The sequence below is a fragment of the Panthera onca genome, chromosome B3 (genome assembly GCF_046562875.1).
Source record: "Panthera onca isolate mPanOnc1 chromosome B3, mPanOnc1 haplotype 2, whole genome shotgun sequence".
NCBI classification, from domain to species: domain Eukaryota; kingdom Metazoa; phylum Chordata; class Mammalia; order Carnivora; family Felidae; genus Panthera; species Panthera onca.
The window spans coordinates 45,670,342-45,686,975 of record NC_138344.1 but is presented as its reverse complement, the minus strand read 5'-3'; the positions used below and the strand labels follow the sequence as shown (position 1 = coordinate 45,686,975).

The 16,634-nt window shown below is 35.7% G+C and overlaps 1 protein-coding gene across 9 annotated transcripts in view; it reads right to left on the bottom strand.

Annotated features, from left to right (window-relative positions):
- The window catches only part of SLTM (SAFB like transcription modulator), an 81,683-nt gene that overhangs the window by 46,618 nt on the left and 18,431 nt on the right, over positions 1–16,634 (bottom strand). For 5 of the 9 annotated variants that reach the window (XM_060621057.3, XM_060621054.3, XM_060621059.3 and 2 more), the window contains 9 exons: positions 10,032–10,059; positions 8,231–8,699; positions 7,567–7,616; positions 5,270–5,388; positions 2,320–2,469; positions 1,987–2,090; positions 1,728–1,894; positions 1,125–1,210; positions 519–682 (listed from right to left, as the gene is read on the bottom strand). In XM_060621057.3, the coding sequence (XP_060477040.1) occupies positions 519–682; positions 1,125–1,210; positions 1,728–1,894; positions 1,987–2,090; positions 2,320–2,469; positions 5,270–5,388; positions 7,567–7,616; positions 8,231–8,699; positions 10,032–10,059 (1,337 nt within the window). The remainder of the gene's footprint in view (positions 1–518; positions 683–1,124; positions 1,211–1,727; positions 1,895–1,986; positions 2,091–2,319; positions 2,470–5,269; positions 5,389–7,566; positions 7,617–8,230; positions 8,700–10,031; positions 10,060–16,634) is intronic. The other 4 variants (XM_060621056.3, XM_060621062.3, XM_060621058.3 and 1 more) reach the window with 2 other exon arrangements.

Sequence of the window (16,634 nt, the reverse complement as noted above, 5' to 3'; positions counted from 1 at the left end):
TTCAATTTCCAGAAATTGGTTTATAACCAGTGTTAAAGATGTACCTACAGGTAAAGACAGGTATAAAATAGACACTTGAGAACCTATAGATTACGTTGAGGCTATCTTATGTCACCATCATTTTTTCCTTTAAAATGTTTTTCATGGCGGCAGCTTTGGAGTAGAGGAAAGAGCATTGGACTTGGAGTCAGAAGACTTGGGTCTGAGTCCCGACTCTGCCACTCATTAGCCATGAGGCATTTGGAAGAGTCTTTTAGCCTCTCTGGGCCTCCATTTTTTCAATCAGATAATGGGCACACCTAACCGTACAGAACAGCTGAGACAGAGAGAACAGATGGAAAGGTACTTGGTAAATTACAAAATGCTATGCAAACTTAAGAAATCATTAGGTTTTACTGCATTTCTTAAAAGCGGCAAACAGCTTTCTTGGGAATACAATTTCTAGGAATCTGGTTTGTAACTAGTGTTAAAGATGTACCTATAGGTAACGACAGGTATAAAAGAGACACTTTTCCTACCTTCGAAGTTCCATTGCTCGTCGCAATCTTTCAAAGCGAACTAAATGCTCTCTTAGTCTTTGTTCCTTCATCTTTTCAAAAGGCAAGATGTCTTTCCTTCTATAGTCTTTGTCCCTTTTTTTATCTAGGCTAGCTCTCTCCTTTTCCTTGCTTCTTCCATGAATCTGTAAGAAAAAAAAGTGTAACAGGACTAGAAGTTAAAATAATGTGGAGTTTTGGTTTTCAAGTTCAGCTGGTTATTTAAAAAGCTTTAAAAGGGGGCGCCTGGGTGGCTCAGTCGGTTAAGCGGCTGACTTCGGCTCAGGTCATGATCTCACGGTCCGTGAGTTCAAGCCCCGCGTCAGGCTCTGTGCTGACAGCTCAGAGCCTGGAGCCTGTTTCAGATTCTGTGTCTCCCTCTCTCTGACCCTCCCCTGTTCATGCTCTGTCTCTCCCTGTCTCAAAAATAAATAAAACGTTAAAAAAAAAAAAAAGGTTTAAAAAAAAAAAAAAGCTTTAAAAGAGTAATGACATTCTATTTTTCTTGATTTTCAAGTTATAGAGATACCGAACTATCTTCTTTTGAAAACAGCAGAATAGTACACGGCAGCCCTCTCAGAGACTTACTTTCTCATATCTTCCTCTTCTTGATGGCCTACAATGATCTCCTTTAGTTTGGTCTAGTATTACCATATGTCCTGGACTCTTTGAACCTAAGAGGAAAAAAAAATCATAAACAAATGTCTAAACACTATCTCATTAAAAAAGACAGTAACTATCATGTAAAAATGCTGAAATCTTAGATAGCCAGATATTCACAACATAGGGCATGAAATAAATAAACCTACTTATTCTATGAGAACTTAACTGCAAATAGTCTTTAAAAAGAGCTCAACCCACAAACATAATTACTTTCAGTGATACCAAAAGATCCCAACTCTTATGGAAACCAATTTGACAATCAATTTCATATTAAAAAAGAAAAAAACAAAAACAACAAAAGATCCCAACTCAGTCACACAGCTATCAATGACCATAAAGGGGCTTAGATGGAAGAACACACTTGTTTCCCAAGAGTACAAAAGAAGACTTCCCCTTCTACCACAGTGACACCTAACAACGAAGTTTAAATATTTATCTGGACTGGGATCTCAGGTTTTCCCTTCCACTGTAAAAATGAAATGGTAGAAAGCATTAGAAAGGGATTGAGAAGAAAGATACATAGCATACTTATTCGCTTCTTTTCTTCACTTTTTTTAATCGACTCTGAAGTTTGGCCACTTGATGCATTATCATTCTTCTCATCTTTACCTTCTATTTTCTTAGTATCCTTGCCTTCTTTTTTTTCACATTTCTCAGATGACCTTTTCTCTTCTTTTTTCACAGAGGCTTGTGTCCTGATCATACCACCCAGGAAAAACACATAATGAGAACTTTTGCAGCAATTTTCCAAAAAAGTCTAGTGCTTATCAAAAAAATAAATCCTTACTTGCTACTTCTATCACTCATGTTTTTTTTGTCTCCAGAACTTCTTGAACTACTCTTTTCATCATTTTCTTTCTTCAATTCTTTCTTAGAAGGATCACCTTTAACCTGAAAGGTTTAAACAGGAAAAAAAAAAATCAGTACATTTTAAGGTTATGTTTCAGATCACAAAAAAGTATGTTTTGGGGAGCAAATGTGGAAAAAACAGAAGTAAAAACATAAAAATAATACTTAAAAACTATTCCAAATTCTACTCTCTATGGGTGTAAACTCTTTAAATTGAGCACTGCTAGCCCTCGAAGTAACCTCCGTTTTATATACATTTAGGCAAGCTTACTTTTTCAACAGAAATCAGCTGTCCATGCAGCTCAGTGCGATGAAGATGTGCAATACATCTGGATACCTCTGTGCTTGAAGACATAGTTACAATGCCATAGCACTTTGCCCCAGGACTTCGAGCATTTGTAACTACCTTTGCACTCAGAACCTAGAATATAAAATAACACTTGACAAAGTTTTACAACTTTACCACAACATACATTTCTGAATAGATCAAACTTCAGAACTAATACTAATCAAATAAAAGGATATATTCAGGATACATGAATTTGTGATGATGGATACATTTTGGATATATATAATTATTTTGGTTCATATTCTTGTGATCATTATCTACTTTGCTTATAATACAAGTACTCAGTAAATATCCAGGGGAAAAATCTAAAGCATCAAAAACTGGGCTCCTGGATGGGTCAGTCGGTTAAATGTCCAACTCTTGATTTTGGCTCAGGTCATGATCCCACGGTTCGTGGGACTGAGCTCCGTGATGGGCTGTGCGCTGATACCACAGAGCCTGATTGGGACTCTCTCTCTCCCTCTCTCTTTCTCTGGTCCTTCCCCACACCCTGTCTGTCTGTCTGTCTCTCTCAAAATAAACATTTAAAAAATAGCGTCAAGGGGCACTTGGGTGGCTCAGTCGGTTAAGCATCCGACTTCGGCTCAGATCATGATGTTGCAGTTCCTGAGTTCCAGCCCCTCCCATCGGGCTCTGTGCCGCCAGCTCAGAGCCTGGAGCCTGCTTCGGGTCTCCTTCTCTCTCTACCCCTCCCCCTCCTGCGCTCTGTCCCTCTCTGAAAATTAATAAACATTAAAAACAATAATAAAAAAGTGTCAAAAAGCAATTGTAATCTACTTGCTTTGTGTTAAATTTTTCAACTCTATAGCCAAAATACAGCAGTCACATCAATGCAATAATGACACAATTAATGAAAGCAAAGAAATTAATATTCTCAATTGCATTTGGGCCAAACTTCCCCTATCATAAGCCCACCCTGAATCTCTTAGAGGAATAAGAGGTAATTTTCTAGAAAGTTTCTAAATGAGTGTTAACAATTTTCTCCAATGAGTTACTATAAGAAATTTCAAAAAATGAATAAAGAACCATCCACATATAAAAAAGCAGTCTTAAAAACACACCCTACAAAAACATACTCTAAAAAGATACACTTTGAGCTTTAAAAATATACACCAATATAAAAGTGACAAAGAATTTCAATTCTATCAAAGTCAAGAGAGACAGGGATGGATGAGTAGGAAGAAAAGTGGCAGTACAATCTAGTGCTGAACAAAAAGAGAGACAGACATAATGCCAAAAAGAGATAAACAGGGAATTTAGGAGGCTGGGTGGTGTGGATGGCTAGAAACTATCAGCTTTTATCTCAAGTCTGGGAAAGGCAGACTTGCCCCAACAACAACTTGGTTTTAAAGCCCAATGTCTTGTTATAAAAGTACACGGTGTCCTTATATAGTTTTAGTCCTAAGAAATGCCAGCATTAAAAAACTTTTTATATCTCTAACAATAAATTACTGAAAACAAAATAAAAAATAAACCAAGGCTGATCACAGGACTACAGTTCTCAGTGTTGTATATCTGACACCTATAAGAATCCTTAACACTCAGGCAACTCTATATTAGAAGAAGAAGAAGAAGAAAAAGACTTCTGAAATCAACAGAATAGATTTTTATAACATTCATGAATGGTTATTCACCAATATTGGTCATTAATTTAACAAATATTTCAAAGCCTACCGCATGCACTTAAAGTATAGCAGATGAAGTCCCTGCTATCAAAGAGACTACATTGGAGGGGTGCCTCCAGTCAGTTAAGAGTCCAACTCTTGATTTTGGCTCAAGTTATGATCTCACAGTTCCTAGGACACAGGGATCGAGCCCTGTGTCACGCTCTGTGGGGACAGCACGGAGCCTGCTTGGGATTCTCCCTCTCTTTCTCTCTCTGCCCCTCCCCCACTTCTGTGTGCATGCTCTCTCTCTCTCAAAATAAACATTTAAGAAAAAAAGAGCTTACACTGGAGTAGATTACATATGACATATAATGAAAACAAAAATACAAGGCAGAAAGGAGTGAGCGCCCTAAGGGATACAAATCGACTACAATGCAATTCAACAACTATTAATTGAGTATTTAATGCATTTAATTATTGGCTATTCTTCTGTTAGATCTTCCCTTTATATGCCAGTATATATTTTTCTGATGAACCAACCACAGTCGAGCCTTCCCTTTTGCTCTCTTGGCAACTCTTCCATCATAGCACATATCACAACTTCTGATGAAGGATATTTTCACCAGTTTTACATTTTTTTCCACTACTGTACTGGAATCTGTATGGTGACAGGTGTATCAGTTCCCACCCCCACCAAATTCTATATCCCGTTGTCTAATATTTTCCAAATGACTAGATTAGCCTTAGATACTCTAGTTCCTAGAAAAATCATGATGAATGTGATGAATAACTCAGTCCTTGGCTGAAATGGGCTTAAAATATGAGCTTTTAGGGGCGCCTGGGTGGCTCCATCAGTTGAGCGTCCGACCTCAGCTCAGGTCATGATCTCACAGTCTGTGAATTTGAGCCCCGCATTGGGCTCTGTGCTAACAGCTCAGAGCCTGGAGCCTGCTTCGGATTCTGTGTCTCCCTCTCTCTCTGCTCCTCTCCCACTCGTGCTCTGTCTCTCTCTGTCTCTCAAAAATGAATAAACATTAAAAAAAAAAAAAAAGAAAACTATAATATAAGCTTTTAATACAAAGATCCCCAGGCTCAGAGTGAGATTATAGGACGAACTCTACGTTACCACAGAATTCAATAATTATGCTTAAACCAGTCGTAAGAAAAACAAAAAAACTGGAAGGTTTCATATAATATTGTTTTGAATATAATTCCTTTCAAACGGAGACACGAGAAAGATAGATAAACAGGTAAAAGCAGCGTACCTTTCCATATTTGCCAAAAAGGTTCTTCAAATCAGCAGCTTTGGTATTAGAAGAAAGTCCACTAACCCAGATATTTTTAGTTGAGCTTCCACTGCTACCACTAGTACTACTTGTACTGCCTAGAACAAATTTAATAGCAGACATTTTAGTATCTCCACTGGAATTTTTTTTAATAAAATGATTAGATCCATCTTCTTCCAAAATTATAGAATTATCTTTTGACGTAACTAAATCTAATAGCACAGCCTCGCTGTATCAGAATCCTAGGAATTTGCTATTATTAAAATCAAACACAATAGACGATACAACTAGTGAGGAAACAAATCTGAACATCTGTATAGTTTCTACTGCATGCGTTAAACTGAAGTGGGTAAAAAATCAGTTACAGGTCTTGACTTTGACTGTTAAGTTTAATAATTTATACTCTACCACTGCAATGAATATAGACAACTGGAAAGCAGTCATCTAGAAATGTACAGATTGCTTAATTACCCACATATGTCCTGGGTTTTAGATCCTGAGACATTGGGAGTGCAAAAGGGAACAGTCAAAGGAAGGGATAAACCATATTCAAAAATGTAAATGTTTAATAACAAAGACTAACCAACAGCTCATCTTCATTCTCTGGTAGAGAAAGAATAAAACAGGAATTATATGCAGCTAGATAACTCTGGATTTAATTAAAAACAATCTTCTAAAACAAAGTTATTAATAAGAATAAAATCAGAAACCTCAAAATTCTTTAGAATAGGTAAATGGTTATACGAATTATTTCTGTACTACCTCCATACACAAAGTAGGCTGTCATACACCTAAGTACCATTTCTTGGAATACAGGCCTAGTCAATAACCACCCCCCCCCCCCCCCCAGGGCTTTTCTTCAAATGTGCTGTTACAAAAGGGAGCTTTCATTCATTTGACTTAATTTGCAGAACAATTCTTACCCACTTTAAGGGAAAAAAAGTATGTAAGCAATTAAAAGTAACAATTTTTATAACTGCACGTTATTGTAAGTAGAAAGAGTAAAATTTTCAATGCTTTAAAATATTAATGCCACAGGTTTTAGTTGAAAAATTACTGTCCACGTAGACTTATGAAGAGACGACACATTCTAAATATTAATGGCTGCTGCATTTCTACTCTTAAAAACTACATTTAAAAAAGGATCGATTTTATGAAATGCTAACTAGAAGACTGCGTATCTTTTTTTATGTTAACAGTAACATTTGGGCCCAGGTACTTCTCTTAATTACAGAAAAAAAATTGCAATAATAGAAAAAAGTTAACATTTAAACAAGACCACTAATCTTCTGAATTTAAAGGGTAACATTCAATAAATCTATTAAATGTTGTCCATTAACCAAAACTGTAAAAGGATGTGAGTATTGCAATTAACTGTCAATTTAGTACACAATCACTTGAAATTCCAACTATTAAAATTACCAACAAAATAACACTAAATGAACCACAAAAAGCAGATAACATTCCTTATTTATTCACTGAAGAGGCATTCTAGGACTTTGCAACACCTGATTGGTGTTATTTCCCTTAAAGTGATTTTTCAGAAAACAGGAAATGTTTTTCAAGTAGACAGCATATGTACAAGAGGAAACTATAGTGCAACAGCCATGAGAGACCCAGACATCCCAGTAACAGAAAGTAACCAAATATTGTATCTTTAAGCTTATAAGAATTTAAAATAAAACGAATTTCCTACATAAAACTCCTATCGACCCAAGATAAGTCAAATTAAGAAGCAAATTGTAAAGAATCAAAAATACCCTATACTGGCTATGTTAACAGAAGTGTGCCCTGATTTAAACAATGAAAAAAATAAAACCAAATGTTAGAGACTGATTTTCTTTTAAGTATTAGACTCCACAAATATATGCAAATATCATTTATGGCACATTTCCTACTAGACAGAACAGGGAGAAGGTTGGTGCATATGGGTTGCAAATGACTACAACTAAAGATAAAATATTTCTAAAATTATAAGGCAAGAAAATGAAGTATCTATTGTATTAATATTCAACACAGGTGCTTAGAACACAATGTTAAAAATACAACTTTTAGCATACTCCTACCAGTTTACAAATTAATTGAAGCTTAACACCTCAATAACACCAAGAGTTTGCGAAAATCTATTTAACTCAACAGTCTGCACAAAAGCCATACAGAAATTTTAGTATGTATATTTTAAATGACTAAACGTCAAAGGAAACCCCAGGCAATTATTATTTTTTAACGAAAATACACAATTTACCACTGAAATAAATAGGAAAAAAATTCATTACCTTTGTCATCTTTGGATGATGTCTTGCTGTCTTTAGATTCCTTTGAAGAGCTAAAGAAGCAAATCACCAGAAGAAAATTGAAAACAAAAAAAAAACCCAAAAAAACCAAAAATCGAACAGCTTGATATTGACTACATTTCAAACTAGTGCTATTCACACAAATTAACAATTCCAAAGGTCTAGATTAGGTTATTTGAACAAATGATTCCCTTAGGATTCTTGCACTGATTTTCCCCAAGATGCCTGAAGATCTAGATTTTCTGACAATTCTATTCAGTGGATATATGGCCATCTTCTCCAGATTTCAGGACTGGGACTTGACTTCATTTTGTGTTCTTAGGACTGATAGTTGTTCATTAACCATCATCACAAGGATTTTTAAAAATAAAACACAAAAAAATTGTCAATTTGAAAAAAAAAACAAAAAACAACAAAAAAAACCAAATATATGCTGACAATTCGACAATGCAATCAGTAGGACACACTGCATATTACGAAGATCTTGAAATTTTTTTTAAAGTAACTTATGACGGTCAAAAATATTATAGGCAGGATCATAAGTACTAATTACTGTACATGGTCTTGAAGCCACCCCCTTAATGTAGAGTGATCTTATTGAATGCTGGAATTCAGTATCGTAAAGAACTGACATAGAAAAACAAACCTCTTTGCTTGACCAGAGGCCCCAGTAGACGAGGGCCCTTTCTTCAAAGTATCCTTTTCTTTGTCTCCAGATTCTGCTTTCTTAGAACTTTCTCTGGCTTCCTTCTCGACAGGATCCCCCTTCACGCAGTCTTCCTTCTTACCATCTTTATGGTTCGCATTCATCTCATAATCCTTGCTTTCCTTCTCCGGGCTCTGTGCAATGGCGTCCTGCCCATCTTTTGGCTTACTTGCTTCAGAATCTGTAATTTTCACATTTTTACCTGTTTCTAGGAGGTCATCACCATCAAAATCCAGAGTGATGGCATCTTCAGCCTGGATTGTGACCGAGATGTTGTCATCCTCAGCTTCTTTCACAGTCGCATTAGCTTCCATCTCTTCATGAGCTGTGTGATCAGCCTCAGCTAGGTTCCCTTCTGAAGGAAGAGGTTTAGATACTTCTTGTGTACCATCACCAGAACCTGCTATATCTAAGAGGATTTAACAGGAATAAATATGGCAAAACAAGAAGTTTAAACAATTTCATATTCATAAGCTAGAATAGGACCTAGAAAATATAAAGCCAGTTATTAGCACTGATGGAAGGTTAGGGGAAAAAAAACACAAGGGTATTAACTAACATAAACAATCCTTTACCCAGGATCACTTATTCTTCATGGAAAAAAATGATCTCTACATACAAATACCAAACAACAAAAGTGAGGAAATGGTTCCATCCTGAGGATGCCAGCTCTTCATTTGTGGTTAGAAGTTAATGGCATATGGAAGATTTTTTTCCTCCATGAGATAGTGACAAATGTGCAGATTTGTTATTCAATGTTCCAATCATCTTGGGTTTAACCCTTGTGACCTTCAGAATCCCCTTGGTGACGTCTTGAAAGGTCACAGTCTGAGGATATCAATCAGTCTTCAAAGTTTTTCAGGGCCCCATCTTTTTCACTCTTCTTTTTCAATTCTTGGGTAGTCCAGAATCGTATGGAAAACTGCTGCAGAAGGCTCCAAAGATGGCCTGCTCCATAACGTTCAGGAAATTGGTTATTTCCAGTCTTCATCCTGTCCAGTCAGTCCCGCAATTACCGTTTTTGAAGATGTCTTGCATTCCCCCAAAATAGAAAGGCTTCAGGCATTTGAGATTTTCAGTCAGTAGCTTTACTTCGTCATCATTTTTAGGCCTTTAATTCTGCCTTGCTTAGAACCCTGCTCCATGTCCTTTCTAGTCCAAAGTAGGATCCTTTGACTTCCATCCAAGAACTCTTCCATGATAACCTCGTACTGACAAATGTATTACTACTGATGTCCCTGTAATTGTATTGGATGAGACAGTTCTCCTAAACTATGAAAACTGTCAGAAGGCTATACGAAAGTTTCTCTATGTAGCAAACAAAACGTTAGTCTCCTCATCACCCATTTTTAGGACCGTTTATACAATTAATTATCCGTTACACTCCAATAAGCACGTATGAGTTACTGCAGTGCCAGTCTTAAGGACGTTATCAACTTACCGTATGCTAGAAGTTATTGTAAAAAATAAAGTTAAAATTGGGTTAAAAAAAATATGGCATTGTCCACTACAGTAACTGATATGTACCATTAAGTTAGAACATATCTTAAATGTTAAAAAGAAAATTAAAACCAATTGAAAAATGAAATCAAGATGCTAACTTAATTCACTAAATTGATAAATTTGAAAATAAAGTCATTTCAAAAATAAGATTTCAAATAAGGAAGGTTTTTGTTCTCACATAATTTGCTATTTTTCTAAATGTCAGCAATTTTTAAACTCTACTTGGCATCAAACATACCTTTCTCATTTTCTTCTTCCTCACCATCCTGAAATTCAAAGAATAATCAAATGTAAAATGAATTCACTTAAAACTAGATTTTAGTAATAGCATAAAATCAGTCAAGTTAAACTGGTATATAATTTAGTAACATTAATTAGGGACACCTATCACTAGCATATATAGGATCTTCCAATCAGAACCAGAGGCCAGTTAGAGAAATGTGGCACATGTCTGGTATATACGGTTTCAGACAAAACAGGTAAATCTATCAATAATCAGCTCATCAATAAACTGTGTTAGTTTCAGTATTCAAAACTAGTTTATATAAATCTGAATCTTACTCACATCAAGCAGTTGCCAAAGGACTGACCTGATTATCTTATGTGACTCCATTCAAAAGCACTTTTAGGGCATACTATTCAAAAGTAGTACCAGAAAGTATAAATTGAAGACACGCACTTTCAAGGGCTTAAATGCATATTAATAAAACAAACAAACAAAAACTCTTTCTAGGTATCTCAGAACTCAAAGGGAAGACTACAAGAGCAGTTATCTTCAAATTACTCATTCCTCTGATCTGTTAAAAATTAATTCACAGCAGCCACATACACCCTGGAGGCCAACTACTTTTAAAAAGGTGTTTGCACACTAGGTAATCAAAAGAGTAACTCACACTTTTTAAAAAATATGACTGATTTTAATTTTAAAATATGTATCTCCTCACCTAATCTAAAATTAAGCATGTACTAGCCTGAAAACAGGAATACTGCAAGGGGATTTTCCCTTTACCAAGCAAATAGTGCAAAAACCACTGAAGTAGTTAGTCATAATCACACCAAGATAAAACCAACATTTTCCCATTAAAGATCTTAACAAATAACGAAATATGCATTTAATCTCAGTAAAGGAAAAAAAAGTGAAGGGATGTTTTAACTTATAACTTTTAAAATAAAAGCTGAGTAGAGGCACCTGGGGGGCTCAGTCGGTTAAGCGTCTGACTTCAGTTCAGGCCATGATCACAGTTCACGAGTTTGAGCCCTGTATCAGGCTCTGTGCTGACAGCTCAGAGCCTGGAGCCTGCTTTGGAATCTGTGTCTCCCTCTTTCTCTGCCCCTCCTCGACTCTATTACTCTATTTCTCTCTCTCTCTCTCTCAATCTCTCTCACAAATAAATTAACATTTAAAAAATAATAAATAAAGTAAAAGCTGAGTAGAAGTAGATCCTTTTCGGTCACAGTGGTATGAAGCTACCACATACAAAGCCTTAGAGTAGTGGTTCTCAAACTTTGAGTCTGTATCAGAATCTCCTGGAAGGCTAATTAAAACAGTTTGCTAAGCACCAACCCAGAGTTTCTAATTCAGGTCTGGAGGCAGGGCTTGAGACTCTGCATCTCTAACAGGTTTCCAGGTGATGCTGATGCTGTTGTCCAGGGACCACACTTTAAGAACTACTGCCTTAGAGTGACAGCCCAGTAGTGAAAAAAGGCTTAAACTGAACTGTAAATAAAACTTTAACTGGCATATTTATTTATAACACAATTTTAGATTCATAGAAAAGTGTGCGTTCTTTAAAAATGTCAAATATTTTACCATATGCTCAAACTTACATCTGGCAGCAACCATATTTCTAAGAAATCATTTTAACGGATTTTTTGACTTTAAGCTAACATGTAAGTGCCCCAGTTAGGAAATGCCCAATTGTTTTACACACTAAAGCGTATGAAGGAAACTACAAACACTGAAACAACTAAGCCACAAAAGCTTAGGAAGTAAAAGAGTCCTGAACAAGTAGGTTATTGATTCATGGCAAAGTGAATCTTATTATCACTTAAGTCTGCGACATTATGCTCTGATAACTCTATTGTTGCTCTGGACCACAACGCTGAACCAGAATTTAGTTTCAATCATTATGTTTCTAATCTGCAACATTTGGAAAGAAAAGAGAAATGCTTTCACTTGGGTGGCATGACAGGCAATGGCAGCAAGGAAAGGAGGGGTGAGACCAGAATTGGTGATTTATCTTTCTCTTTTAGTTTAGTAATTTGTCTTGGGGGAATAAATATACTGGAATATCTTTAACTTTTAATTGGAAGCAGAACAAATTAACTTAAAGAATGCAACTTGCCTCTCCTTTATCTACCAACAGCAACACCACTTTCCAGTTATTCTTTTAGACATGCGATACTGACAAGTTTAAGAAAAAATGGCCAAATTATCTCCTGTTTTAAACAGTAAAAAATTTTTAATTTTTAAATTAAAAAAAAAATTAAGTATTGTGTGTTTTGTAAGAAACAAAATCCTGGGGCTCCTGGGTGGCTCAGTTGGTTAAGCGTCCAACTTTGGCTCAGGTCATGATCTCATAGTCCGTGAGTTCGAGCCCCGCGTTAGGCTCTGTGCATGGATTCTGTGTCTCCCTCTCTCTGTCCCTCCCCTCCCATGCTCTCTCCAAAATAAATAAACATTAAAAAATATTTTTTAAAAAATGCTTTCTGCTGTAGTTCCACTAGTTACAAATGTTATTTCTAGCTGCTAAAATAACTGGTAAGGTTTGCCTTACTTTGCTGAAGAGCTTTCAGATATTTATCCTAATTATTCAACATGTCTTCTGAAGGGTCTCATAATGTTAGTTTCTCAAATTAAAGGTAACACTAGCTTTACCACATATGTTTCAATGCCCCTAGAAGAGTCGGACCCGGCTTCTAGAAAATAAAACCAACTACAACACAGGTGAAGCACAAAAACAACTAGGGTTAGTAGAAAAGATGAGCCACGTATCAGTGCAGGTTTCACTGCGCAGTATGTGCAGTAAACAAAGTTCTGCTAAAGTCAAACCAAAAGCCCTAAATAAGCCTAAAAATCTTTGTAATACGAAACAAACCAAGAAACACAATGGGAGATTTTTCCTGTCTAAATGATACATAGGATACGCATTTTCTCTGAAAACAATTTTCCTCCACCGAAAACAGATTGTTTTCAGAATGAGAAATATAATAAGTAACAACAGTGTAAAGCATCCTTCCATATTAAACACTTTTTGAGCTTCTCTTGGAAAAAAAGTAACATTTCACATATGAAAATTAAGAAAATGCTCTGTAAGGTAGGTACTCATGTTGTTTATCCTTATAGCAGGATCTACAACCCTTAGTCAAATGCCAAAATTCATATACAAAGCTACATTCTCCCCACCCCCTCTCTCTCTCCTTTCCCCTAGGTTAATCTTGCGATACATGTAACATGTGCTATGTCAGAAGACCGCTTCTAGAAAGCCTCCTTTCCCTGACTTGTATGTAAATACTATATTCAGCCTGATTTTAAAATAAACCTTCAAAATAACCTTAAGCCACCAACTGTCTGCTATCTATCTGGCAATATGCTAAAGATCACAGAAAACACAAAACACCTGGCATGTGATAAGCATTCAATAAATATTTATTGAATGAATTTACTGAGTAATTGTGGTATAAGACACTACTATTTTCAGGTGAAGGGAATGAACTAACTGTTCATTTCCATGTATGTAACGAGCTTAGCTACAGCCCTGTGTGAGTATAATGGAATTCAGAAAACAAGATTTACTAGTGTGCAGTGATTTAGTGAAAAGAATTCTAAACCAGGCATCATAACACCTGGATATTTATCCTATCGTTGTCAACGAAACAGTTTCACTCGTGTTATCCATGTAGGTGAATTTTACCCATAAAATAAGGGATAACATATGACCTAAATAAATATAAACATCTGAGTAAGATAATGGATGTAAAAAAATCTCTGTAAACAATAAAGTACTACATAAAAGATATTAGGGAAAGTTTTGGGGAGCAGATACAGATAAATCTGGCTTTAGGGGTACACAGAATTCATATGACAAAAAAAGGGTATCAAATTAGTGAAATATTAAGGGCAAAGGCAAACAGAAAAAGGAATATACATGGTGTGATTACCAAAGACTGAAGAGACTGAGATTAGAGGAAATTTTGAAGAATTACAGAATCAGCAAATACAAACATTTTTGAGAAAAATTCCCCCAAATTCTTAAGTAAAACGAGTATCTTCAAGCTAGTAAACAAGATCACAACCAGAATGCACATATGCTAAGTGCCAGGATCTATAATTAATCCTAACATCAATGCAGCAGGTAGGAATTAATGTTCACTTTACAGACTTAGAAACTAAGAGAATCCACCCAAAGTCAAAATATTATCAGCAACTAAAAGAAGCAGAATTTGAACCACATTCTTGGCTAACACCTAAAGGCCAAACATTTAAAGTAAGTAAGCCTGAAAACTGGCTTTAAATAAATACATTCCTATACAAATATACTGCCCATTTGCTTGTATCTTTAGGAACAAATAATAGAAGAATGTATCAGGAATTTAAAAGTTTGCCATCAAGGGAATGAGTGGAGGGGACTTTTTTTGTGTGGATGTGAGTTCTACGCCCAATGTGGGGCTTGCACTTATGACCCTGAGATCAAGGTTCACATGCTCTACCAAATAAGCCAGCCAGGCACCCCAGAAGGGACTTTTCTGAATGTACTTTTCTCATAGCTTTGATTTTGAAACCACATAAATATTGTAAATAATTATAAAATTAAATTTCCTAGTTTGAATTATAGACTCACAAAAAGTTAGATTCAAGTTTTTTAAAAAGCACACCTTAATTATTGAAAATAAAATGAAACAAGTCAACCTAAATATGTATGAGTTGGTGATATGATCCTATAGAGCAGAACTCGTCCAAAATACTATAGTCTGTTCACTCCTAGAAGGGTACGTCTTCAGGACAGATATACTGGGGAGAAGTTATTTTCACTAATCTTTTTGGTAATAGTGTTGATATTAAGTTTCTAAGACTATTTTATGTGTACCATAAGACAAAGGAAATGATTAACTTGCAAGTATCCCTGTGACCTCAAAATTTTTTTAACTTGAAAGTAAAAACAAACCAAAAAACCACATACATTCCCTAGCACTGTACACTGGAAGAAAAGACCTAGAAGACATGAAAACCCAGCGGCAATGAACTACATCCCTACCACCGAGACTATTTTCTTGAAAACCATTTACCACTATAAAGGGAAAAAATGGCTAATTAGGTCTAGAGCAGAAAAAGGAACATCATAACATACCAGAAAGCAAGGAAGCAATCAAAGACTACTAGGATCATATTGAAATGAAGAGGCTCTCACAAGCTACAGATACAGATGGGACAGTTTGAACACTGAACAAGGATAACTACAATGGGCTGAAATACATCAAATATACTTAAATCCATGAGTTCAAAATGAAACTAAGGGAGAAAAAAAGGAAAAATAAAAAGCTCATTAGTCAGTGATAAACCAGCTCATTATTCTCAAAACTGGTAAATAAAAGGAAAAGAAATGAGGCATAAGTATATACGCTGGCTTTCCTTTGTCAATGGTACCACTGGATAACCAAACAGTATGAGATATTTCTATTTCTAGGAACATCCTAGCTGATCAGTAAGAAGAAATGATAGAATTAGAATATACTACTTTGATCAAAGGGGTGTGGATCATCAATGATCGGTAGCATCACCAAAAAGTTAAAGCCAGACATGACATGCATCCAAATGGAAGAACACTGTTTCTGCAGCAGTTGGGTGTGTTGGGGTGGGGTGCCCTGAATTGGACAGCAAGTCTCTAGATCCTATAACCGACTTACCAATTTACAGAGAATACAGTAAACAAAGACACATGTTGAACGACTCCACAGAAAGGTAATCAGCAAAATCTAGACTTTGGAAAGCCTATAACAGGGGTTGGCAAAAAAGAGGCTAGATACCTCTTTTTATAAATATTTTTACTGAAACAGCCATGTCAGTTCATTTACCTATGGTCTACAGCTGCTTTCACACAACAATGGCAGAGCTGAATAGGTGTAACACAGACCATATGGCCCACAAAGGCTAAAATATTTTCTACCTACTCCCTTAAGAAAAACTTTGCCAACCCTTGCTCTACAGAATATACAACTCAATTTCTTCAACAAATAAACTGAAGGAAAAAAGATGGAGGGAAAAAAACCTATAAACTAAAAGAGATTTAATAAACATTTCAATCAATCACAGTAGGTACATCTTATTTACATCTGATTCAAACAAAACCTGTGAAAATAAGAAAAAAAGCAAAAACTTATGCACAATTGAACATCTGAATACTAAGTGTACATGTAGGGAGATTAAAAATCTTATATTAGGAGTGATATTGTAAAAAAGTAAGTTCTCTTTTAGAGATACATAATGAAAAATTTAAAATGTCCAGGATTTGTCTGAATAATGCAGAAAAGGAAAAGTGAAAGGAGGTATAAATGAAACAAGACTACCCATGAGTTGTAACGGCTAAAGCTGGGTGATGGTTACGCTCTATGTAGTATTACTTAATGTACACAGTAAAACAACACGTTCAGAAGCATTAGATCACAATGAAACATAGAAACATTTTTATATATTGCTAAATGTTCCACTCTACATTATTCACAAAGAGAAAAAAGGTCATTTTAAATCGGAAAGAAAACTTCTCTGAAGACGTACCTTCCCTATCTTTTGATACAGTAAAGCCCTTGATGAGGAGTAAGCGTTCACTCATCATCAGGATAGAAG